Here is a 27,789-nt window from a genome sequence, read left to right on the forward strand (position 1 = left end):
AAATCCAAGAATACAGCTAGCTAGGGTTTAATTAACTTTTTTAAAATGAGAAATTGATCTTACAATCGATAAAGGGGAATTTTCCATGAAAAACGTGTAGTTGCACCAGAAATAAACCAACAGTCCGACACACGCCATGGAGCCAACCTCTACTTCCCATTTATTTCCCCTTCTGGCGTCTGAAAAAGCCGTTTCCCTTCGCTCTGCTCTTTCAGTGCCCCGTAACTCTCCCTCTTCCCCTGCTCCAGGTGTGGTGTTCCCCTACTCCCCGCGGCTGGGGCGGTACAACCTGAACTTCCACGAGGCGCAGCGGGCGTGCGTGGAGCAGGACTCGGTGATCGCGTCCTTTGACCAGCTCTACGATGCCTGGAGGTCGGGGCTGGACTGGTGCAACGCCGGCTGGCTCAGCGACGGCTCCGTGCAGTACCCCATCACCAAGCCCAGGGAGCCCTGCGGGGGCAAGAACACCGTGCCTGGCGTCAGGAATTACGGGTTCTGGGACAAGGACAAGAGCCGATACGACGTCTTCTGCTTCACTTCCAACTTCAACGGTGAGATCGTTTTCTTCGCCCCTCCCTCGTAAATGACTGCGCTTAGGCAAGGAACTCCAAGGGCAGAAAGTTGTGTTGGGTTTGTCAGAGCTTGTGTCGGGCCTGGAAAATGCCAGGAATTAAATAGTCAAAAAAAAAAAATGACTTAAAATCTTTGTGGAATTTGCAAGGACACACATGCAGAATAAAGTCGTCTTTGTCACATGCTTATGTAGGTAGCTTTTAAAACTCAGGACTTGTAGTGGCAGGACTTTCTAATATTTCCCCTTTAACCCCACTAAAATTTATACATACCCTTTTAACGTTGGTGTGTAACTAGTTTAATTCGGTTAAAGCGATGAAGAAACCTGCAGTTCATTAATTGAGGTTTCAATTATAATTGCATTCAATTATAATTCTGTTAATATTGCTTAAATATGTCACCAAAACAAAATTCTGATCATCGCTTCACCTACTCTGCAGTGTGAAGCAGCTCCTGCTTATGTACCAGGTCTAATATGACTAATAGTTCCTTATCAGCAAACCTATTTCTAGCTTTATTCCTTAATAATTTAGATTTCCAATTTTAGTATGCTGCCAAGCCTCCAATCAGTCTTGCCCTGAGGATGGACTGATGCAAACCTTACTTTAGCAACTGCAAGCTGTTTTTTTTTTTTGCTATTAGTTGATGTTTCTTTAGGTGTGAAATTAAATTAAATGACCCAGTCTCAGCTTGCTATCATTTCAGGGTTTATCTAGAGGCTGGAAATATTTAGAAAGCATTGCTGTGAATGCCCAATCCTCTACAGCACCCTAGTTGTGCATAATTCCTACACAACTTTGCACATCTTTGCCTTGCAGACCACTCAGACCATGAGCACGGCCTTCTTTTATTCATGCACAGATTGTTTATCCACAGTGAAGCAGTTTCGTCCTACAGCACAGCAAAAAATAAACATAAGCCTTGGCTTCAGAAGATGTGCTCCAGTGCAAAGTCTCCACCACCCTCCCCACAAAAAAAAAACAAAACAGCCAAACAAAAAAAACCCAAACCCCACAAAAAAACAAAAAAAATCCAACCACAAAACAAAAAAATACGCACTAGAAAAAGAAAAAACTAAAACAAAAAAAACCAAAGTAACAAAAAACCCAAAGCAAACAAAAAAACCTACCACAAAAACCTCAACAAAAAAACCCAAACAAATCCTCGAGCCAACAACATTACTTTAGGTTCAAAGTGATCTGAAACAAAAGTTTGGCTGATTTTTTTATCATACTGCTTCATCCCAGTAAATGCTGGCTCAATTTTTTCTTGCTTCATTTATCAAAGGTGGAATCCTGTCTGTAGTCATCTCTTCTGTACAGATTTAACCCTGTACTATAGGAAGAGTACCAAGGAATTAAATAATCAAACAAAAATAATTACAATGTGATAGCCGCACTTTTTGTGATGCTTGCAGAGTGAAACCTTGTGACTACTGCTCACTGATCACCACCCTTTTACACACCAGAAGCTGAATAGCATCTCTTAAGGAACAAGAAACATAATTTCAGGGAAAAAGAGAGGCAATAAGCACTGACAGATAAATATTGTCTGTGCACTGATACAAGGAGAAAGAAAGAGAGAGAAGGAGAAAGGTAAGGTGAGGAAAAGGTGCGCAGGTCGGAGGGCAATCCAAGAAAAGACACGGACTTGAATCTCAGCCTTGAGTCTTGAAACTGGTCTGCAGACAAAATATTACACAGCAGTGGGGGGGAGAGGGAGAGAGAGAGAGAAAGAGAAGTATATTTATATAGAGATATAGATATAGGATATATGTTCTCCATGACTCGGTGTTAAATGTCTCTCAAGACATCAGATGAAAATCCAGATTTCTGCTCCTCTCAGCTTCCATTTCCTCAACTTACCAGATTACGTTATCCTCACCTGTCCCTGCTGTGCTCTCCACTATTCCTGTCCCGAGCTCACCTTCATATCCACAATTAACCCAGCCACTCTGCCAGCTCCCTGATTCCAGCACAGCATTTTGGATAGGCGTGTTTAATGGCATATGTCAACTCTCTCACTGCAGAGGGAAAAGGTTATAATGACCTGTTTTGCCACCAGGCTGGGATTGCCAGCTGCCAAAGATAGTGGCTGCAGGCAAAAAAAAAAAAAAGCTATTTCTGCAACACCCAATATTGATTCTCTCAGCTCAGGAGCAGCCAAGGAAAATCTGAGGTGGTTAGGACACCGTGCATTCCCAGTGGCTGCTGGAGTCTCCTGATAGCAGGAAACAGCAGAGCCTTCAACTTTGTGTAAGGGAGATGGGAAAATGTCAATGGCCACAGGACCAGGGAAGGATAAGGACATAAAAATATATCAGTTGTGGGAGCTTCTAGAAAAAAGAGGTTGGGTAGGGTTTAGATACCTGCAAACTGGGTTCTCTATAGGCAAAGAAAATCCCCAAATATATTATAATCTCAGGCATCACTAAAAAAAAAAGGGGTGCTCAATTTCAAATAATTCAGCAGTCAAACCAAAAAATCTTGGTTTGAAATACATGTAAATCGTGATTTTTACCAGAATAAGAAGGGTAAAACCCATGGCATTTAAGCCATTACGATAAAGAAATGAGACTGCAATCATCAATGCAGTGAATTCAAATCCAGGTTCAGTGTTTTCACTCTGGATTATTGCATCCCATCTGTGATTACCTGGATACACAAAAAGATAATGGCTAAAAATGAAGGGATTATGCCATTAGTAAAAAATTTTACATGCTTTTCTGTTACCTGCACAGGGAAATAGTTTGAGCAAAACTGCAATATCAAATAATCTTGTTACTTTATGAAATTGCCCTCTATGATGCCTTTTCTTAGAGTAAGGCAAATGTAATACTTCCACATTTTGTTCCGCCTGTGAAGCTGATTTATACTCAAATCTTTCTGTTGGTTCTTACAAGGCTTGTTCATGTATTGTGTCCAAGAACATGAAATCATTTCATACACTTTATATCTAGTAGTACCAGCAAGCTACCAGTTCATAATGTTATACAGTGACCTGTTCCACAAAACAAAGCAAAGAGTAACACCTAATGCTGTCTGTGAAATCCATCAAAATATTGCGAAAAAACAAAATATTGTCTGCCTACACTGGATGGCAATATGTTTCCCAATCTGTTTTTTGCATTCCTTGTGCTGGTAAAGGCTGTTGAAAATGAATGCACCCAAGTGGGGAGTATCTAACTTAAGCCTGGAAATTCCATACTGGAATTTCCTGATGTCTGAGGGCTCAGCTTTGCTCTTTCACAGCCAACTTCTCCTTCACTTGTCCTGCCCAGTAGAAGCCACTTTAGTCCATGTCATCTTTAGAAAAGCTGAGGGTTCCTGCCCTGTGTGGTGGCAAAACCTGACATGATCCAAAGTTTTTTCAGGGCTGCAGATCACCCCAATTTCTCTCCTTGACTTGTCCCAAGGAATAAGATGCAATCCCTCCAGATGTTCAATCTGAGCAAATAAATGCAGATGAATCCTTTTGCTACAGTCTTCCCCACAGAGCCTAATAGGTATAGACCAAAGAATATATAATGGAAGAGCTGAGTGGTTATTCTTTATCTATTTTCAAAGGTCTTCTGAAGGAGAGATGTACTTTTTTTTGAAGGAAAATCCATGAGAATTTTTCACACTGAAAAGTGCTAAAAGTGCTAAATGTAAATACATTTATCAGCTCCTCTATAATTAAGCATTCCCAAAGAAAATAAAACAAGGTACAAGTACAGCTTGCATCACACTTTCTGCTCATTAACGTTCATTTTCTTATATCCTTTGTCCACAGAACCATAGTGCATAATTGATCTTTCATCAGCTCTAGGAGAATCAAGCAAAAATCTCGTGTTAACAAAGTTAAGAACACAAAGAACAAATTTTAGAGATTCATGTTAAAAGCACAGATGTGAGCCACCTGTTTATTGCAGCAATGCATGTGACAAGCCAACCACCCCTGCCATTTAAATGGGAGAAAGGTGTGGACAGCCCTGTCTGAATAATGCTGACTTTTCATTTGACCATTTCAGAGTATTTTATCACTGGGAACGTGTAGCAACTGTTCCAAAAAGAGAAATAAACCCAAAATAAAATTACACGCCCTTTATTAGGAGTGGTTGCTTCTGACTCACCAGAATCATTACTGGTATTGGTGTGTTTAAAAAAATTTTTCCCACATATTTAATTCAAAATCAGCTGTTTGAGAGGATCACTGGATGACAAAATATTTACCAAGTCTCCAGGTCTTAAACCTTTTTTTTTTTTTTTTTTAAAGAAAACTTACTAATAAACCTCTCTATTTAGCACTGAGCTTCAAGAAATCTCCAAGTGTGATTCATCCCTTAAACACCCACAGTCACAAGGGTGTGGGGTACTCAGGTCAATGGCTGGAGTTTTCCTCTTTCAGCTCTTCTGTTACATGAAAAATCTTAAAACAGCTGCTATAGATGGGGTTTGAGCAGGTTTGCACAAACCCTCTGCCCCATGATTTGGGTGTGAGGAGGGAAATCAAGCAGGCTCATCCTCTGCAGAAGTGACCCAACTACATTAATGAGAGAGAGACGGTGAATGCCCCCCTCTCCTTCTACACCAATTAATAAATACGGAGATTGAACAGCTAGGAACCCTTCCCACCTATTATCAGCTGAAAAACTGAAAATCTGTAGGGAGCTTATCAATGGAATTTTGTGTAATCAGACGTTCTGGATACACATTGCACCCCTGTGGGGTTTGCTGTTAAATTTCTCTTATTTGAGGAAGGAGCAGAATAGGGGAGTTTTCATTATTGATGTCATATGTCAAAAGCCTGACCTTGCTTCAAATCCCTAGGAAATTACATTCCATTGACATATGGTTTGAAGAGGAACTCATAAACGAGGTGAAGTTTACACACTATCAGTCCAAACCCCTGTTCCCCTTAAATCAGAAATCCTGTTTGCTTTGGGGAAACCTCTTAATAGTGTATCAGTAGCAGGTTTACACTTAATAAGCATTCCCTTTAGTGTAAATAGTAATTGTAAATAGTCTCAACTTGCTGAAATGGAGTTAAAGAACGTGTTCTACAAAGGGATGATTATCTGTTCTTAATACTTTCCTGTGGAAATTCTGTATATATTGTCTCTGACAGCAATGAAATTTTTAAAAAGTTTCTTCTCCACCACAGCTGCCATGTTAAATGCCTTTTTTAAAACTGTTCTTGTCTTGATATACAATTTCCAACCCTTAAGGCAGGGTTAATTCAATTACCTTTATATTGTCATCTGACCTGACTTTCCTTCATTTAGAAAAAAACCTCTGTTTGATTTTTTCAGGAATCTGAAGCTGACATAACTCTTAGCTTGCTCACCATTTTTTTTCCACCAAGAAAGTAATCTCAAACTGAGCAGAGTTCTGCATATTTACCTGGTTTTTAAGAGTCAGAAAATGGATATTGTCCTGGAGTACATTCTTAATTAAGCAGTAAAGAGCGTGCTCTGGAATTAAAAGGTGACCACAAGAATAAAGGCCCTCATTTTCTTCAGCTAACTTTCCCCTTCAGGAGCAAGCACATTGGAAAGTTGTGAATTTGTTTGGAAACTCTTATGCCTTCAAAGAAATGCAGTTGCTCTGCAGTCCACTTGGCTGCCGAACCAGTGATGATAAATAACCCCAAGTATAATGACTGAAATGCTTACAATAAATGCTTATTGCCTTGATAGATGGAATCAATGCTAATATCATTGCTGTGTATGGATCAGGAGGGGAGAATTCGCTTTTGGGGCTTTATTTTCTGGCATATATTTTCATTACCTTGAGACAGGGCACATTTTTCTTAGCAGCACTATCAGTTCAGCCCCATGTTGCCGTGAGGATATACCCTTTGATGCCTAAAGAGAAACAGAGCAGCAGAACTGCTGGTGAAGACTTAGAACAGAAATAATTTTGGTCTACCACAGGCTCAAACTCTCCTCCCGAGATGCTGTTCGACACCTTGGCTTTCTCACCAAAAATAAATAAAATTATTTTGTTTGTATTTAATCAGACACAGGGTCACCACCCTGTCAGAGAGCAAAGGAGTGTGTGTTACCTCCAGCTGCCCTCCCCTAAATGCTATCACTGAGTATAAATTCAGGTGGGGACGCAATACTTTGATATTAGCAGAAATAAATGTAGCATTACCTTTTTCTTATTTGTTTGTTCAAGTAGTCTATTTTATGGCTGGGGTTTTTTTGGGTTAGTTTTTTTCTTTCCTCCTGATATTTTTCAACTCAGCTCATTAAAAAGTCACAATATTTTTAACAACACAAACTCCAGCTGGCAGAGCCCTAAAAGAACCATGGTTTGACGTGATCCTTCAGTGGAATGTCTCCATTTCTCCTCAAAAGTCAGCGTTACAGTATTGCTATCTGAAATCAAAAGAGAAAAAAGCCTTGTCACAGTATTAAAATGGTAAGATGAAAGAGCAGTACTTTGTTAGAAGCTTCCAGGTGCATCCATAGTCATGGGCTATGGGCACACCGGATATCGAATTTCTACAATTTTTATAAGGTTAATTAATTAGGATATCTAACAGGTACATCCCATTGGAGATTGAGTTGCCCCAGCAACCCACCCCTGGGCTGGTCCAAGGGCTTCTATGCCACAATTCCTGTTATGCCTTCTTGTAGGTCCTCTACTTGAAAATAAGACTAAACAGAATTCCAGGAACGTGTTAGAAGGTCAGCTTATTACTCTAAAATCTAAGAGAAAGGGTAGGAAAAGGAGAAAGGGTAGGAGCTACATAACTAGCATACAGAGCTGTGAATATACGAAAAGTACATAAAAACTAAAAATCTTTAGGCAGCACCATCGAGGTCATAGAATCACAGGGTTTAAGGTTGGGAAAGACCTCCAGCATCATCGAGCTCAACCGTTCGCGCCGCTGGCGACTCATCCTTCCTCCCTTCTTCCCTCCAGGTCGCTTCTACTACCTGATCCACCCCACCAAGCTGACCTACGACGAGGCCGTGCAGGCGTGCCTGAAGGACGGCTCCCAGATCGCCAAGGTGGGGCAGATCTTCGCCGCCTGGAAGCTGCTGGGCTACGACCGCTGCGACGCGGGCTGGCTGGCGGACGGCAGCGTGCGCTACCCCATCTCCCGGCCGCGGAAGCGCTGCAGCCCCAGCGAGGCCGCCGTGCGCTTCGTCGGCTTCCCCGACAAGAAGCACAAGCTGTACGGTGTCTACTGCTTCAGAGCCTACAACTGAGAGAGTGCACCTACAGCGTGAAAGTTGTCCTTTAAAAAGTCGTTGAGAACGTGTGAAAGATTTCTTTTTTTTTTTTTTTTTTTTTTTTTTTTTTTCCTTCGGTATGAACTCATGCAATCTACCAAAACTGTGATAATCCTCTTTTACTTACTGTAAAGAGTCATTTTCGTAGACCCTCCTCCCCCCCCCGCCCCCAACCCATTGGTTTGGTTTTTTTTGGTTTTGTTTTGTTTTAGTGGTTTTTTTTGTGAAAATATCATTCCATAGATATTTTAAATTAATATAATTTAATGGGAGCTCTAGGTAAGGAACTTTTAGATTCAAATTCTTTAAGCTATGTCATCCCAAAAAACTTATAATTTTCATGAATGGGGCATGCAATAGAGCTTGACAATTGCTAGGGCACAATTATGGAGTGTAAGGCTACTCAAAGCAGAAGCTTTTAAAAGCACAGATTTTACATATTTGTACCAGTTTGAGAAACATTGCAAATTGATTATATCAGGAATTTTACAATAAAGCAATCTTTTTGTTAAAGGGGATCAGTGAGGTTTCGCAAAGAAACCTCACAACAATATATGTTAGCAAATAACTGTTTTCACTGGTTCACATGGGAACAACAGAGAGTTTAATAAAAGCAGCTGAAACGGTCCACAAAAATAGGACTAGTTTTACAATCTCAAATCTTGCCTTTCTGAAAAATAAGCTCATGGTCCCACACATAGGAAGAAGCACAATTAGTTCTCCTGGACATTTCAATTGTGTTTTTGTTGTGTATAAGTCATTGAGTGAATAATTAAGTAGTGAGAAAACTCTGTTTTCTTCTTAACTCCAATTAGAGATGCCTGAGAAGTGTTGTATTACCTTTGAGTAGCTTTACTGAGCTATTTTTAAACTCTTAAAGGCCGTTTGCTAAGCAGCATAATAGCATCTACTCAGGGCAGTTGTATAAATGAACTGCTGGACAGAGAAACTGTAAACTTTAGCAGCTTGATTTTACATTAGCCTTTGAAATGTTATTGTCTTAATTAAAGAACATTACAATATTTAATATTTCTTAGCTATTTACACATCACAAGAAATAAAAATTAGAAATAAAAAATTTGAAATAATGAAGTCTTAAACCAAGACTATTAGACAAAATTTGAAACCAGCCATTAAGTTTTAGAAGAGAAAAAGAAAAACAACTCTTTGTTTTCTTACATTTTATTTGTATCTAAAAAGTACATCTGTTTTTTAAACTATCAAAGAAATAGTATTGTATCGCTAGCCCTGAATTATTTAGTTAGTCCTCATTAGAGTTAACAGTAAATAAAGCTATTGAAATACTTCTTTTCACTAAATCTGCAGTGGTCTAGGTGGAAGATGTTTACCTAAATCTGCCAGTGTCAGAGAAAAACACACACTGTGCATGGTGCCTAGGATTTTCAGAGCTGCCTAAAGCAAGAAAGTACCAGTTCGAGGGAATTTGGGATTTCTAATGCAAACTGACTTTGGATGCAGCAATTCTTGGTGCTCATCTTCAGATACCTTAATGCAACCAGTTTTTCAGAGAGCAGGTGCTCGAGGCTTTCTGAAAATTTACTCCACTTATGGTGTCTCAAAGCTGGATATCCAAAAAAAAGGCAGAGAGGCCTCGGATTAAAAATATCTTGGTCTCGGGTAATCTCTTAAGTGGTTTCTGATGTTCTCTATCCAGTATTGGTTCTAACACTTAAAAATGGAGAACTCTTTTTCCTACTCTACGCTTGCTGACTACAAAGAACTCAGAGGACCAACGTTTGCATTTACACAAAGTTTTATAGCTGCCCACTGTTTCCATAACTTAAATGAGGCATAGTGGTATTTATCCAGCTAGGATACAACCTGTATGCTTTCATGAATGGTTTGGTGTAGCTGTTTTCCCACGGACATGAGTAAATAAATATCTTTCCCAGAGTGGTTGTGGTCCTGTTTTAAGACTCTGTGAGCAAACCAGGAACAATACGTTGGAAAGGGGCCATAGAGTAAGATGTATTTTATTGGAGTTCATTCCCGTTGAACTCAGAAGCAAATTTCCATCCTTCTGGGGATATTTGCATCCTCTGTGGATATCTGTTCATACTTTACAGATGGAGCAATCTCAGTGCCAAACCCCTCTTTTTTTAATCCGCTAGGAATTGGATTTTCTTGAAATGGCAACCCTTAGCTATAAGTAGAGACTTACTCTAGGTCAAGTCCCTAAAATCATGCAACCTTTTTTTGAACAGCCATTTTTTACATAGGTGCCCATTTCACACATTTTCTCAGGTGGTTCAGAGCCTTCTCTGAAACCTTTGGAGAAAAAAAATGGAAATGGAAATAGAAATGTTAAATATCCAAGCAGGATAAGGATTGGGGTATGCAAGAGTGGACCATGATCAAGAGGAATACATGTCAGTCCTCCATCCAAACTTCAGAAAATTTGAAAAAGTGCAGACTATTCTACAGTTTTTCTTCTGAAGTTTGAACAGGGAGGTTGCGGGATAGGAAAAGCTGTAGAGAATATCCAAGTAATTACCACAGCTGGATCCAGAGTTGCTGTAAAGAGGGGAGCCCTATGCAGCTGGCTCTACCCTCCCCAAAGATCTGCTACATCTGGAGGAGGCTGCATGGTTTTCTTATTGCACAGAGGTGAAGAGACCCTCGTGAAATTTTTTTTTTTTTTTTTTTTTACCTCTCCAAAGAAACCCCTCACAGGGTTTCACCCAGACACATCTTTTCTTTTTTCTTTTTTATTTTTTTTTTTTTTTTTTTTTTTTTTTTTTTTTTTTTGCAGGAATGGGGATGATATTTTGCCTGCATAAAAAAAAAAAAATAGATGTACACATCCAACCCACTCGTGGGGCTGGCTGAAGTGCCCTCACTGCTAGACCAAAGGCACTGCGGGAAAGGCAAGTTCAGCCTTTCACCAACTTTGCAATGCTCTGGAGATGGCTGGTCAGGTCCTAAATCTCAGCAATCTCAGGCTTGCACTAGTTTATGCCTTCTGTGTCCTCACCTCCTCCTCCTCCGGGCTGGCTGGCCGCCGCCACGGCCCGGGCGTAGCATCCCCCGACCCGCCCCTGCTTCCAGCATCCCCCAAACCCCAGCACAACCCCGGCACGGTGGCTGAGCAGGCTCTGCACCACCCACCCAGGGTACTCCCCCAGCTTGGCAGCACGAGGAGGGCAACAAGGAGTCAGGGTGTCCAGAGGGACGCCGAGCTGGTGTGCGATCACAGATGGCCGAATTTGACCGCTGGGCTCTGTCGCCTGTACGTTCGCGCTGGAGATGTCGCTTGGTAGGGATCATAATTCCGTGTATGGAGTCACGGGGTGTGGGCTCACACCCGCTGCGTTGCTCGCGAGGAGCTCGTTAGTCTAATTTATGATCAGGCTAGATTTAGGTCTGTGTATTGATAGACGACATTATGTGCTATTGTAACAGCTAATTGGATAGCCTGGAGAAAATATGTTTGTATGGAAAAAAATGATGTAAAAAAAACAATTAGTTCTAATGTAAGCAGGTATAAAAACCATAAAAAATGTGTATGATTACCTGAGAAGTGGGCACAAATAAACAAAAAGACACGAATTATATTTATTTTTACAGCTAATGACTCCATTTCCTTTTGTAATGTCAAATGTCAGGATGTTTTCTTATTTTCAACTATGCTAGCTAGGTGCTTGAATAAAAACTTCAAAAAGCAGCTTAATAACTGGATTAAAGCCTGTGCTATTTTCTGTTGATGAGAGAATATTGTTAGCGTCGTGTTCTCTGTCATTATCTATTTCACAATGTATCAGAATTTTAAGGCCCATGAATTAACGATTAAATCATGTTGTTCTTTCCAAAATGATGACTTCTGCTTATTGACTGACCCTTTTTCTACTTCTGTCCCAGAAAACACAAATAAGGAAAGGAATAGATCAAAATATGAAAATACTTACTTTGCCATAGTAAACAACATGATTACAAAACTAAGGGGTGAAAGGAGAAAGACTACTCTGTGAATATGATTTACAAAGAAAATAAAGAGAACTGTATTCCAAATCCTTTGTTTTATGCTTCTTTGAAGCATTTTCAAAGTAGAAATGTTAAGTACCAATTTCTTCTTTGTGCTCTATGCCACTTTCTAAAATAAAATAAAATAAAGCATAGGTAAGGGAGGTGCTTTTAAAATTATTTTTATAGATATGGTTGATGTTACACTGCACATCCATCTCCAGAAACTGGATGTAGAACAGTGTTTCATGTAGGAGGACATTTATTAAATTATGTGAGGAATGAGACAACTCTTTGTAGAAATTAAAACAATTTATTAAAACAGAAAAAATTGAAAAATTGCAAAAAAAAAAAAACTAACAAAATATAAAAATTTTGGATCCTGATGGCTCGAGAGATATGCCCCAGGAGCGCAGGGATTCAGGAGCTTTAGGCTTAAGACAGCTCTGAACCTCAGGTAGAGGAAAAAAATAAACTTGCAGTTTAGGCTGGTCAAAAAGAAATCTATTTCTAAAAGCCCCTAGAAAGGGGTAGGCTTCTCCAGCACTGCCTTAGCAAGCTGGAGAGGAAGGGAAACTGAGTGGGCGTGTCTTTTGGATCCCTTTTATAGCTTTTGCTCCGCCCACAGTCCGCCCACAGCCCACCCACAGTCCACCCCCCTGGTTCAAGGTGATTGGTGCTCTCCCTTTGACAGACCATCTCCATCCACCAATGGCTCCTCCTGGTCAGAGGGGTGATATCAGTTGAGATAAGGGTCATGTGCTTATGGGGGGCTGGGCTGTTTGTTGCAACTGGGGTTTTTTAAAATCTGCCTTGAAACCAAGATACAAGTAAAACATAAAAATACATCCAACACATCTTAAAACACTTGTAAAGGTATACAGTAAACACAGGAAGACCATAAAAACTTGATTAGTGTACCTGGACTGATGGATTGATTTTAACATTCAATTTAAAAATATTAAGCTCAAATTAATTAAAGCACTTAATATGCAAAGACCAAGCACAAATAGGGATTTCATGTATGACAAATTATTTATATAATCCTCCAGCCTTAGAAATTAAAACCCAACAAAAATCTCTCTTTGTAAATCGAAACAAGAAAAATTTCCAGCATCAAGCAAGAATTAATTATTCAAAGCACTTGGCCAGCTTTTCTTCAGCTTCTGTAATCACACTATTTCTGCGTTCTCTTATTGATCTGTGCCAGAAAGTTAACCCTGAAAGTTGCCTGCACTGCAGCACTTTGCTGAAAAATACTAGTATTCCATAAGGTTTCAGTACATTGGCCATGCTTAGAAACAGGAGAAAAAGAGCTTTGGAAAATTTGCCACTCAGAATAGGGAACGGTTGAGACGAATATCCTTTATTTTCTAGCAACTTGGTTTAAACAAATTTAAAACTTGCTTTCATTTCACAACGTTATTAAAACTGCCTTTTGTAGAAATGGTCACTCAGTAATAAGGGTTTAGTTAATAGCAGCAGCTTCCCTGCAATGACACCCTGCTGTTCAAAACAGAGGTGTCTTCATGCTTGGAAGTGGCTGGATCTAAGTCTTGATGGATCTACCTCAAAACCAGAGAGGTGTAGATTTTCACCCAAACTCTCAGAAAACCAAGGAGAAGACTGCCATGGTGTTTAGCTATTCTTTCATTTACTCAGGAATGACACCAGCAGCTTGCTGTTCAACAACAGCCAGTTGTCCTTCTTGAAGGTTTCGAGAAGACAAATTTTACACATTTTTAGCCATTTTCTCCCTTTTCCAGAAGCAGTTACAACAGATTAACAAATACACTGTGGAGGAAAAAAATAAATGCATGCCAGGCAATTTACTATATAAAGAGATAAGATTTCTCTGTCTTTCAAAATAAAAAAGAGAATTAAAATAAAAAAGTTGTTAAAAAAAAAAAAAAAAACAAACAAAAACAACTCACCCACCACTGCTGAAAATTAGTAAATTATAACCACTGAAAAATAATTTCTCCTCTTCCCATGCCATGAACAGTGATGGTCCCCTTAAAACATGCATGTCCTGAAAGGTTCTTGAAGAAGAAAAAGGAAAGACAACAGAAAACAATAAATCAGTTCCTAAGCTTTCACACAGAGTATGTTATATTTGGCCTTATAAATCTTAGGCTTCATGTTTAACCATATAATTAAAAAATCCCAAACAGATCAACAGTAAATCAAGAGTTTGAGAATTTGGATGGGATTTCTTCTTTTTCTTTGCCAAGCCTAGGTCTGGAGGTTAGTAATTCTTATCAGCAGTCTTTTGACTCTAATATTTCCCCCCTGCTTTTTTGTTCTTTTTTTTTTTTTTTTGGGGTCTAAGAATGTCTCAACCCATAAAGCCACGACAGAGTAAATTGTAAAGCCCATCTATTTCTTCAATATTTTGCCAGAGGCAAGCAATTGTTTGACAAATGACAACAGCCCTAATAGGGGCCTCAGCTAATGAATTATTCACTGGAATATTTTCCAGTGTGCCCAGTGGGTATTTAATGGATTAATTTTTTTGAATGCCAGAAAACAAACCCAAAATGGTATTTCTTGGTACTGAATAAGGACAGTTTGGGGTCTGTTCTTCGCTTAAAAACACATTGTAAGGCATTTCAGCTCCTTGCTTCCTACACAGATGATCACTGCACTTATATTCATGATGCTTTTTGCTTGCTACTTAATTTCATCCTGATTTCTTTAATGGCTGGAAGAAAATTAAGTTCCTTGTTTTATTTTGTGTAGAAAAATGTCAGATTTAAAAATTTTCACGTTCCAGCTCCAACACAAGAGAGACAAATTGAGAAGTCTTCTTTGCAGCAGAACCGGGTCTGGAGTCAGTGCCTGCTTCTTACAATTAATTAAAAAAACCACAGCACAAAACGAATTTATATTCTGTGCTAGCAAACATGAGCCATCAGTGACTATACACTTTATCCACTTTCAAGGATGTTTTTTATGAGGTTTTAGTTCCTTGTCAGCGCTCCCGATTTAGAATCTTTCATTTTCACCTGGAACAAGAAAACCACACCTCGAAAAAACCACACTCAAAAAAACAGAGGGAAGGGATGACAGGAAGAAGCCAAGAGCATTTCTGTAGTGTTAGCTTTCACATTTATGTTATTAATGGTCTCTAGTGGAAGTACTTAAACTGATCACTTGACCCTGCTTAGCCTTTCCTTGAACTTAAACATCTGCTAGATAAGTGGTCCTAGATTTTTGATTATAGCAAAAATAACAGTGATTTCTTTAGTTAGCTGACAATTTAAGTTAGCTGACAATTTAAGGGCACACAAGGTCAGATCCATATGTATATTAAAAAAATCAGTGCAATGGATTGAGGGCAGCTATATGGTTTTCTCTCTCCCAATGACCTCCACTTTTTGCCCTCTGTCTATGCAGTTTTTGTGCATGTGATTTAGGTTCCCTTTGGAGGAAACTAAATTTGAAGCTCAGGATGAGGTGGAACATCAAATGCATCCCATCCATAAGGGCAATACAGGGGTCTGAACCAATCCTTGAGCCCTGGGACATCTTCAAAACACATCTATAGTGTGGATTTTTGTTTCCGGGCCTGAACTAAAATGCAACCTGATGAAACAAGCCCTAAAACTCAACACTGTGCAGATGTAGACGTGGCTGGCCACGGTCAGTGCTGAAGCTCCAGTTGCTCCAGTTTGGAGGGCAATTACAAGACCATTCCCCACAGCCTGCTCTCCGTTTCCAGGCTCTCCCGTGGAGTGGTGTTGGTGTGCCTCGGACACTGAGCCTCAAAGTACTTAGCCAGGCTCCCAAGCCAGGGCTCCCAAACACATTCCCAAGCAAAATCACTTTTTAAAACCGGGGGGGTATTTTGCACAGCCTGCCGAAACAATGATACAAATAAAGCAAGGTTTGAGAGCAGCTTTTGGGCTCCTCCGACTGTGTCGCAACCTGGCAGCTCCAAACTGCAATTGCACTGCTTTCATCAAGTCTCTAGATCCTAATCAGCTCCAAAAGATCCAGGTAATCTGGTTTCTGCCTGGTCTTTACGGAAAACGAACAAAACATTTCTTTGTTTAGAGATCAATGCAGCACAGCGTGATTAGCATGCACCCAGCGTGGCTTTTGTGCAAAGCCAGTTAAAATAAGATTTTATGCTGTTACTGACTGCAATCAAGTACAGCTCAGCTTTACTGCATCAGCTTGTCTCAGGGGAGTATCTTGGGATATTTAGTTCTGGAAAATAGAGTGCTCAGCACAAGACTAACATTTGGGGTATTTTTAACCCCTTTTTTACCATTTCCCTGCATCTTGGTCCTACAGGAGCACCTTCACCTTTATTACCCCAAGAGGTGACATTGGACTGGACAAGAATATCTTCAAAACACAGAGCTATGAAAAAGGTCTTCAATTCTCACAGCTTCTACAAGCTCTTCTCAAATTATCTCAAAGATAGCTATCGTAAAAGGGCTGCATCAAGGGTGGCGCCAGGAAAAACTGCCTTTCCCATTTTTAAAACATGACCTTCAAGGCTGAGTACTTCCAGAAAAGTTGATAACTACACTTACAAATTTCTAAAGATAGCATACAAGTCTCAGTCTTCTCTTCAAAAAGGAAAATAAATTGTACATAAAAACCTAAAAGTTAAAAAAAAAAAAAAAAAAAGAAAAAAAAAAGCCCTGCAAAATAAGTACACCCATAGCACTTCTTTATGATAATTCTTAATCACAGTTAACGTTATTTATAGAGATGTCCAGCTTTCCAATGCATTTTTCAAGGCTAATGATTCTGCACTGAACCACAATACAGATGAATTTGATAATTTTCAGCCAATCCTGTGACAAATTCTTTGAAAAGGCTTTTCTTGGGTAGGTCTAAGCTGCAGCAGCAATGCAGTAATCATTCAAGCAAGGTTAACCACGTAATTCAGCAGGATTTCAAGGGGGAATTTTTTATTTCTCACAGGCTAGAAGATTTTTATTTTATCTATGTTTTATTTCATTTAGGTTTACTATTACATATACAGCAGCACTAATTTCAGCAGCAAGGGGATCAAGATAATTACTAGCACGAATTTGTATTTGGATTGTCTTCACTTTTAGAACACAGTCTGGGCTCAAAAAAGTTAAGAGCTGAGGAACTAACTTGTCATGGAGAGCCACATGGGAACTACGGCACTTTTGCTGTCCCAGGTGGGGCAGTAAAAAAAGAAAAAAGACAAAATTTCTGATACAACCGTATGCTTTAGCTTTGGATACAGAAAGAGGGTGGTTTTGTTTAAAATACAACTTAAAGAGGAGGAGTTGCAATGAGCAGTGTGGATGAACAATTTGCCCACACTAATTTTTTTTCAAAGCCTGATGGCCACCGGAAATTAAATTATAAAACATTTGTGTGACAGAGAGGATTCATCATGGCAGTCAGCCCAGCCAGGAGCTCTATCACCTGAACTGGTGCTAAGAAGGACCTTAACTTTCTGTCTTTTTTCCTAAAGATCCTCTGAAAAACAGGAGCAAAGAGTCAGGGACAGCCACTCCATGCTAAGGAGAGGATGGAGAGGGCTGGACACAGTCCTGCATGCACAGAGCGCTAGGGCTCTCTGCCCAACTGTTAGACCTGGGCAAAAACCCTTGCTTAAAACTTTTCCAAGTCTTAAGCAAGAGCTCTGTGGCTGCCCCTGGATCCCTGGAAGTGTCCAAGGCCAGGTTGGACAGGGCTTGGAGCACCTTGGGATAGTGGGAGTTGTCCCTGCCCATGGCAGGGAGTGGATTAGATAAAGGTCCCTTCCAAGCCAGACTCTTCTCTGATTTCAAGAAAAGTATAAAGAAGATTTTGGGGTCACAGCTGGACTTGTCAAGCTTCATGCACTGCATGCAAGAGCAGTTCAAGCTCTCCTCATTGCAGCTGCTGGTGGGGCAGCCCCTTTGTCATGTGTGCAGCCACACTCACACCTCAGCCTCTGGTCTGCACATGGGCTGAAAAGATCTCTGCTCCGAGGGATATTTCAGCAAAAATTGTGAGAACTTGTACTCCACAATCACCACAAAACTGTGATTTGTGTGCACGTAACAGTCTCCCTTGTGACAAAATTTATGCATGCCAGTGGGAAGACGAGGCTGTGACCAATCAGCAATTTATATCTACTCTTGCATAGCTTTTCAAACTTCATTTCCATTACAAATTAGGCAATCATTTCAGTCCAGCTTTGACACAGAAGTCCATCTAGAGCCATATCCTAAAACATAAACACTTTTATCAAAGTCTTTGCCTAAACCTCATTTAGCAGACTAAAAATGATATCCAGGAAATGTGACTTAGATTTATGAAGGAGAACTCTGAGATCAAGTATCTGAGCAGCCCTGAGGAATATTTCCATCATGGCAGGGATTAAAAATCCACATTAATAAATCCACCACATTTCCCAAAAGCAAAGCAATGGTTTATTAATCAGAACTCTTTAGTAAAAACTTGCTGCAATGATTTGTCTTAAATATGTAACATTGATTCTGCTGCTTAAGGATTCCATGTCCATTTGGTAAATACCTATTTGTAAGCATTAAAAATGCAAAGCAGTGTGTATGTTTAATTGTCGGGTTGGGTTTTTTTTTCTCTGCAGCTGACCTAACTCACTGAGTGAAAGAAAACAAACTCAAGGACAAGGACTCCAAGGTATCTCTGCTCCACCAAACTATTCCTGCAAAAACACCACCTTTAGCATGGATGCAGCCAAGGCAGTGGCCACCCAGGCTGGAGAAAGCCATCAGATGAACCTAAGAGACTCAGCAAGGGTCACATTTCACAGCCCAGTCATTCAGCAACAGCCCCAGAGCCACACTTTTGTCCCCAGTTACTCCCACTGGAGGCCTCTTCAGGTCCTGGATGGATCATTGAGTTTTTGAGCCAGAAAATTAAGTATTCAAGTTTTAAGTCCTCAAAAAGTAATTTTAATGAGCTATACTGAACCAAAGTAGCCTCTTTACACCTCTTCCAAGCTAACACTGCATTTCATTCTCTTTCCAGGAGCCCTGATGAGGGATTTTTGCTTCCTTCCCTGGGGTAATGGCAGTGCAGATTCACAACCTGCACAGAGCAGCTGAACACAAACCTTCAAACAAAAATAAGAGGCATCGCCTCCTTTTGGGATAGCATTATGGACATCCAAGAATTGTTGCAGCTTACAGAGAGCCCAGATAGGGAGAGATGCTTTAGGGCTCACTGACAGCCGCTAATTGGGTAATTACACAGAGCAATGTAGGGCTGACTGGTAGCAGATAGGCTCAACTGTGGGTCCCTAATAGGAGGAGGTAACTGCAAAGTGGTGCTTCCCTACAGATTAGCACATGCAGAGAATTTGGAGAGGAACAGGTGCTGCCCAACCCTCCCCACTCATCCAAACCATCCCGCTTAGGATAAATGTCCCAGACTGCTGGAAACAGAATCACAGAATCACTGGGTTGGAGGAGACCTTCAAGGTCACCGAGTCCAACCCGTGCCCTAACACCACCTCAACTAAACCACGGCACTGAGTGCCACATCCAATCCTTTTTTAAACACATCCAGGGATGGGGTGGCTCCACCACCTCCCTGGGCGGACGATTCCAGAACTTTATTATTCTACCAGTAAATAACTTCTTCCTAACATCAAACCTAAATTTCCCTCGGTGCAGCTTGAGACTGTGTCTTTCTGTTCTGTCAGTTGTTGCCTGGAAAATCAGACCAACCCCCACCTGACAACAACCACGTTTCAGCAAGTTGTAGAGAGTGGTAAGGTCATCTCTGAGTCTTCTCCTCTCCTTTTTCTTTACTCCTGACTTTCTTGGGTGCTTAACCAGGAGTGGAGGCCCACTGGCAAGTCAGTGTGCACGCATGATTGGAATACAGTGAAAAACAAGAGCTGGCTTGCAGAACAAAGCAAAAATTTACTGGTTTTAAAGGATGCCCCTGTCCACTTTCAGGTAAAAATGCATTAGACTTGTGTCCTCAGCTTTAAGTTAGGAGAAAATGAGTTTAAGGAGATCGCTGAGAGATCGGTTGCCACAGTTTATAAATGAAACTGGAAGGGTCGTACAGGACATCTATTTTTTGCAAAAAAAAATTTTTTTTCTTGATTTTCTCTATTTGTAGTAGTGGGGGCCACATCAAGGAAACTGAAGGAGAGTCTCAAGGGTTACCCGCAGCAGGAGGGCAGGTCAAACCTGGGCCAGTGGTGTGCCTGACCCACCATGCCACAGCCCAGAGAGGGGAAACATTTCCAGTGCTGGTCCACAACTGTGAATGTGCAAGAAGGGTAAATCCAGGGCAGGGAGGGCAGCTGGGGTTGTCCTCCAGCCTCAGCTCTGTCCTTACAAAGCAGTGAAGCCTCCAACTGAGGCACTGGCAAAGGGGTCACTTGATAATTACAAGGTTTAACCCAAACCAGCATGGGAAAACCCAGGGATAAGTCTAAGTCTAAATCTCAGCTCAGCACCATTCCCCAAGTACCCAATTTAGGCACGTTCCTGGTTTTCTGGGGTAAGGGGAAACAGCACTGCAAAAGCTGGGCAATCTGCAGCAAACCCAAACCTTCAATCCTCTAAGACCCCTTTACTTTTAAAGCAAGTGCTTGTCCTATGATCCGTTATACATCCCCTTTGTGTCTGTGATGCTGTGCAATTTTTTTCCCCCTCAGATAGGGAATCCTTTCACTATTCTTCTGCTTTTCAGTGAGGAGGTAGACAAGGACAGCAGGCTTATTTAAAGAGCTCTCCCAAGGCAGTACAGCGTTTCCTCCTCTCCTTTTCCAGTGGTTGGTGAGTAACAGAGACAGTTTGTGAAGATGTAGTCAGAAAACTCTGGGGTTTTCTGTAGGGCCGTTTGTTTGACTCAAAACCCACGGCGTATGCCAAGCCCACGACATCGTGTTCAGAGCCAGAAATTTAATGGAAATTGTTTTAAGTTTTTATTTCCTGCCACAGGCTTTCTGAAGCACTCTCAGAATTTTCCTTTCAGGTTAAGCTAGAGCTGTTCTGTACAAATATTTATGTTAGGGTGTGAAGGGGGAATCACCTTCCGCGCTCCACCCAACAAAAATGTTGGAAAAACTGATGCATTTTTGGTAGTCCATTTCAAACATGTGGACAAGGGCAGCCTTTGACTCTATTTTACTTACTTTCTGGCTGGCATACACTGCAGTCTTTGCCAAAATCAAAAAATACAGAAAATATTATATTTTTCAGAAGCTAAGGGAGAAAATATTTTCCCTGACCCCCCGCCCCCCCACACTTTTTTTTTTTTTTTCCTAAGTTTAAATGAACAGCATTCTGTAAAACTATGTCTTCTGCTCAGGAAGTCAGATCTAGACATGAGGAAAACACTACCCCAATCAACTGAAAGAAAAATGCCTTTCAACGATGTTTCCACACCAGAAAAATAAAATAGGCTGATTCTGTAATGAGCTTTAGCAGTCAGGGATTCTTTTTTGCCGGTTTCACTCTGATTTCTCGGAACACAGGGAGGGAGGACTCATCCTCAGGGGCTACAGGGCCAAGCAGATATATTTTCTAGTAGGGGAGGAGAAACCCAAGGCCAGTTTTGCACATTCTTTGAACTTGAGGTCTGGGGAATCTGGGATCCTTACATTTCTGTCTCCATTCTTGACTCTTAACCTGTTTTACTTTCTTTAAGTTTAAAGCATCCCCATTGTGTTGACTTCACCTGTCACTGATTCACCCAAGCAGCAGAAAGACTCGGGTCCCAGAAGTTCTCACTAGACAAACACAGGTCATGGAACCCACAGGATGGTTTGGGTTGGGAGGGACCTCAAATCTCATCTCGTTCCACCCCCTGCCATGGGCAGGGACACCTCCCACTGTCCCAGACTGCTCCAAGCCCCAATGTCCAACCTGGCCTTGGGCACTGCCAGGGATCCAGGGGCAGCCACAGCTGCTCTGGGCAACCTTCAAAGCAAGGTCACTTTGGATCTCAGCACCACGACACCCTCCAAACTGGGCTTGAAATTGCTTTATTTTGTTTATAGAAGGGGAGTTTGGGAAGAAAACTCTGATAACTGCGACTGCCAGATGACACCACCCAGGTGACTCTGAAGCTCTGTTTGCTGTTACCACATTTACGCTGCACAGGATGAGTTTGAGTTACTGATGTTCAGAATCTGTCTCTGAAACATAAAGTTGGTGAGACACAGGATGTGACACAGGCAGATTCTGACTGTCCAGTGAACAGAGCCATGATTTAGTCCTGTGACCTACCTGAATGACAGCAGAGTCCTGACTGCTGCTCTGATTTCCCCTACCAGACCTGTCCAACATTTTTCCCTCACAGAGAGAGGGAAAAACACATGCACTAAGGCTAATGAGCAAAAGAATGAATGAAAACTGAGTCAGGATGTGCCATTTAATTCCCACACTTCATTTATTGGCTTAATTTACTTTTGAACTTACAGAGGTAAAACTCTATGCCAGTTCATGCTCATAATGAGTTTAGATCAGTATTTAAAACTCACTTTGGACATATTTGAAACTCCTGTTACGTTAAGTTTATATTGAATTAGTGACCGACTTGCAATATAAAAAAGTAATTATAATGAAAACCTGGCAGTACAACACCACAGCTTCAAGGCAAGATTTCACAAAAAAGGCCATTCATTCTTCCTTAACTTATCCATAAAAACAAATATTATGCCAAAAACATTGTGCAGTATTGTTTCAATCAGGTTGAAACTGACGAGTTTGATGGAGTTTGTCATTTGTGGAAATCCTCCATCAGTTTCAATTAATTTCCTAGCCTTTAAATAAAGACCAGATGACTTCTTAACAAACAGCACTTAACAAATAACTGGGATGGAACCAAAAGCCACTGGGTGAAATTTACAGTTTTGTGGAGTCCAAATTCTACATGAAAGGTAATGGAAATTGTCCATTCTAAATTGCAAAGAGCCCTGTAGCCCTAATTACACTTATGAAGGCCCCAGACATTTCTCAGTTGGCATTTTTCTGACCAGTTCTGGGGTTCTCCAGCCCTACCAGGTATTCACAAGGAGTAAGTGAAAAATGCCGCAGAAATCTATCAGGATTGGGACAAAAGAAGGGGCCTCAATGAAAAGTAAGGACTGCAGGGAACACTGGCCTCACTAGAACAGAAAATGTAACTGCTTTACCGCCCTAAAAGTTCCAAAATAAAACATTAATTCACTCAGTCTGGATCCATGTTGCCATACCAATTATGGGCAATTGGAGAATAGGTATTTCTTTGCAACGACTTTTTTTTTTCTGCCTGCTTCATGTGTTCTGCAGCACAGAGAAAACATGAGCTGGCACAGTCTGAAAGGAAAAAAAAGAGACCAGGTAGGGATGTGGATGAAGGTTCATGAGTCGGCTTGTTTTGTTTTAAAAAAAAAAAAGGAAAAAAAACCCACAAAGCTATTCTTGTTTCCAGGAAGAACTGAACTTTTCAAACCCCAAATTTCTCACTCCCCTCCTTCCCATTTTGGGAGTTTGTCCTAAGGGGGAGAAAGGCTTCCCATAACTCTTTCAGTCCATATGTTTACTACAAACTCATCTGTTTGATGGTGTCTCCGGATTTGTTATGCTGAGTCTCACACGGTCCCAGGACGTGTGCATGTTGTTATCTCTCTGTGGCTGCAGATGATTTCCCTCAGTGCCTGGCTGCAGCGTGCTCCTGCAGAGGTTTGTGCTCCAGACAGCTCCAGGGGTTGAGCAATCTCCATGCCTGTGCCAAGGAAAAGAGGGAGGCGGGAAGGGGCAGCATTTCACATCACAGCTCCTTTCACAGGGGCCATCTCTCAGAGACTGGTTCTTAAATCTGATTTAGCCATTTCAGCTGGAATCAGAAGCAAATGCAGACAAATATTTCCACGCGGCTATTGAGGGGTGAATTTTCCTGCACAATGGGCATACTTTTGTGAAGAAATAGCCTTGTGAAGCAGCACAATCTCCTGCTAAGCAGGCTGGTCCTGGAGAGAGAACGGGAGGGCTTGTTGGCTCTAATGAAGCATGCTGCTAATTAAGCAGATCCCAAAATAAGCTGTGTCTCTGGCTCTAAGGGCCCACCACTCCACTCTCTCTCACTCTTGCTCAGCCTCATGCTGCAGGGTACAGCCAGGCTTTGGCATCACTGCTGATCATCCTGTCTGGCCTCTGCTTTTTCCAGGCAGAGTGAAGAAAACAAACACAAAACTTAAACTAAACAGTCCGGGATAACTTATCAGCAGTTTGCAGAATGACAACATCCTTAAAGGCAAATTAACACAGTAAAGAAGAGTTCTCTTGCCCTGATGCATCCACCCCACAATCTTCATTTTCCTTTTGAATGAATTGAAGTTCTTCCTGGTTTCTGTTCCTGGTTTGTATTGGGTCCTCTGCCGTGGTTTGGGGATGCACCTCCTGCCTCCCTCATCCCTTCCTGAGAGCCTGGACTCTCAAGGCCAGTTGCCCTAAGCACTCCAGGTCCAGTCCCTGATGCTGGCTGCATCATCCCTCTTCTGGTCCCCCAAGGCCTCACAGGCAGCACATGCTTGTATTTTAACCTCTCTGTATTTCCAGGGTAGACTTGTGAAGGGTCCAAGGAGACACAGCAGACTCAGGCTAGAAAACCAGCATGAAAACCTGTGTTGGTTTGGGTTTACCTCATACAGAGCAGCGAGAGTCCTCTAAATATTTTTATTTAGATGTCGAGTGTGACATACATCCCTGTCAGATATCTGACACAGAGTGTGAGGACCCCTGAGCACAATCAACAGCAAAACATGTCACTGTGTGGGATAGCCACACGTGTGCCAAGGTCTCAGCTGAGCCCCAAATGATTCATTGCAGTGTGTGTGTGTCAGTTTTCATTGGCACCCCTGTCTGGCTCAATAATGTTTTGGCTCAGTAGATTATTTAATGAAAAAGAACAGTGGCAAGTCACCTCACAGACAGATTGGGACAAAGAAAAGGAGGAAGTAAGCCAAGGAGTGCAGCACTTTTGACGTCTTTTGGTTAAAAGCCGTGGAGATCTTGATTCTGAAGGAACAGCTGCTAAAATGCCACCCACAAAAATGTGGCAGCACTCAGGAATGGGGCATCTATCCAAGGAAGATAGCAAAGGCCACCCACTGGTGGAAGAACACTTGGAAAGACAGCAAATTCCTGTTACTCATACCATCAGATCAGGTGCCTGCAGGTATCTTATCTTGTATCAAAGGACTGCAGAACAAAATAAAGAAATCGATGTTCTCCTTCCAATCAACTCAGCACCAAGAGTTTGGGAGATAAAGCAACCACCACCAAGGCAAGGGTGGAACCTGTTTTATAAATGTTACTCTTTATGCTGGTGTTAGCAGCACTGCTGGCAGAGCCCACAAAGACACTGGATGAATTTACTTCAGAAAATAAATTCAAGGACTTTGGGGTAGAATGTGGCATTTGTTTCGAGCAAATCTCCTGTCAGTCACACCTTCAGGTTTATCCTGCTCTTTTTCCACAGTGACAGTACCAAAATGGATGTGTCCAGCTGGTCCAGTCAGTGATGTGCAGCACAGAAGACAAGGGACACGAGGTTCCTGCCACATCCCCTAAAGTTTATCCTGATGGACAAAAACAAGATGTTTCTTGCCTAAGTCCGTTAAACTCTTTAGGAGTCACAGCTCAGAGTTTCCAGCAAGGTTGCTGTGTTAATCACAAATATCCCCAAGATCCAGTGGCATTTGGCCAAGGACTTTCTGAAAGCCACACAGTTCTGAGTTTGTTTGGTGTTTTATGGCCACGGATTTTAAAGGACTCTAGGTCCTGCCCTAGACAGCCACCTCACCTCACCCGTGGGGAAGACACAGAGACCAGAAAGGCTCATCACAAAGTCCCCCAGCATCATGTAGAATTTACTGAAAGAGTATTTTCCCTGCCTTGACCTGAAACACTGCATTCAAAACTCGGGGAAAAGACCTCTGTAGGAAGCTGAGGGGTGTCTCAAACACAGCACATATTCTAGTACTGCTATGGCATCCATTTCCCCCCTGCCAAAAACATCAGGGTCCATTGCTCAGCTGCCAAATATTTCCATGTTAGCTCACAGCATCCTGCTCCAATCTGCACAAAGATAGTGGAAGAAATAATAAGGACCAATGTGTAACAAAAACACATCAAACAGCCCCAAAACACATCACACTTCCCTCTGCCAAATTTCAAACATCGCCAATTTCTCTCAAGCTTTGAACATTCTGAAGAAACTTGTCAGGAAGATGACAAGCAGTAAATTTCATTGGAAGCCACTGAATGAGCACTTCGCTTTGGATTGATTTTTTTGTGATTGCCTCCCACTCGATCAGCAAATCTTCCTCCCTCTTGCAATGAGGTCTCTCCTAGGATCCCAGGAAAGGGATTAGTGCAGGCTGGATTTTGTGCAGGCTGGGTTCCAGCATTTTACTCATCACAAAACGCTGTGTCATCTTACACAGCTCATTTCTCTGACTTTCGTGTGTGCCACGTTAAATGGAGGTAACTTTGCCCTGCTTCATGAGGGCTTCATGTGGGCTGTGATAATCCATAGTCCCTCTCCTCTGCTAACACCTATGGGGATAGGATGGAAGGGTGATATTCACAAGATATCCACTAGGAATCTTGGAGTCTGATTTTTTTTTTCACTTGAGTGTGAAGGAGAAACTTCAGGAGGGCCCTCTGGATCTCAGATTTCAGAGGGAGGATCAGGGGCCATTTGGAAAACAGCAGGAACTCATAAATCAGAGAGGAGAGGACTTTGGGCCCACAGAGGGGAGAAAAGAGAGATCACTAACCCCTTCATCTTAAATGTTGACTTAGCCTCATTGACTGGACACCTCAAGATAAACTGCCAGGCATCTTTTGAAGAGACAGTCCTGCTGCTTGCTGTTTCTTGCCAAGAAATAGGCAAGTTTTGTCTGCATCTCAGCTGGAGTTCACAGCTGTGGTCACAGGAGTCATGGAAATGTCTTATCCAAATTCTTGTCTCATAATTTAGCACTTTGTGCAACGCTTGATGGTCCCCTTTGCTGCTGAGCCTCCGCAGCTACAGCTGCTGTGCCACACAGCATTGCCATGCAGTGTCCAGGATTACCTTCCAGCAAATTCTCTGCTTGTTCAACCCTTTGACCCACCAGTGCATTTCAAATTCTGCTTTACTGCCTGATGGGACTAGAAGCAGCCATGGTCCACAACACTTCTGCTGTGGTCACAGCAGGACACCGAGATCTGCTCGTCGGGGTCTGGGGAAACACTGTTGACCTTCAGGGGCAGATGGATTTTTCCAGGGAGAGCCCTAAGAGGTCTTGGAAATGGTCTAACAGCCTGTGTTGTGATTAGCTTTCCCAATGGATGGTGAAAGCTGCTGTTTCCAACAGAGAGCAAATGCCAGGTCTGTGAGGCTCGGGACTCTGGTCAGGGAGAAAATCACCCCCTCATCACTATGCTCCCCCACTTTTTCATGAGAAATATCCAACATTTCTCATTACTTTGGTTTTCTTTTACATGTACTCGAACAATAATACTCATTTTGAATAATCATAAATGCACCTCTTTGCCATTTGAACCCTGCTGGAGTTTGCATGTTTTACCCACCAGTCCCACGACTGAATAAGAAATTGAGCTCACGTTAATCAAATTACAAAAGAAAACACAAACAGTCAACAACAGACACACACACACACACACACAAAAAAAAAGGGAAAGAATCTAATGAAAATAGCTTCCAGGCATTTCTCAGTAAACAACATTTATCTAAACAAATTTCACTCTGGAGGAGATTTTAGCTAGCAAAAGTAATCTTTGTCTCCAGGAGACTGATGCATTTGGCACGCCCAGATGTTGGGTTTGATCCTTAGCCCTATTCCAACCCTTCAGTCAATGAAAAATAGATGCAAAGCTGACTTAGGTTGCTCTAAAGACATTCCTCTTGCAGGCAATGTGCAAATAATTGTGTATTTCCCACTCTTTGTCTATTTGACAAGTTTTGGGTAAAGATTACAAGGACTCTGTGCTTTGGAAATGCAGCACAGATTCACG

General features: G+C 41.6%; 1 protein-coding gene across 1 annotated transcript in view; it reads left to right on the top strand.

The window, feature by feature from the left end:
• The window catches only part of HAPLN1 (hyaluronan and proteoglycan link protein 1), a 56,186-nt gene extending 48,312 nt beyond the window's left edge, over positions 1-7,874 (top strand). The window contains exons 5-6 of the mRNA XM_069001439.1: positions 249-551; positions 7,491-7,874. Of these exons, the coding sequence (XP_068857540.1) occupies positions 249-551; positions 7,491-7,780 (593 nt within the window). The 3' untranslated portion in view covers positions 7,781-7,874. The remainder of the gene's footprint in view (positions 1-248; positions 552-7,490) is intronic.
• The last annotated feature ends 19,915 nt before the right edge of the window (positions 7,875-27,789 follow it).

Source organism: Aphelocoma coerulescens (assembly GCF_041296385.1).
Source record: "Aphelocoma coerulescens isolate FSJ_1873_10779 chromosome Z unlocalized genomic scaffold, UR_Acoe_1.0 ChrZ, whole genome shotgun sequence".
NCBI classification, from domain to species: Eukaryota; Metazoa; Chordata; class Aves; order Passeriformes; family Corvidae; genus Aphelocoma; species Aphelocoma coerulescens.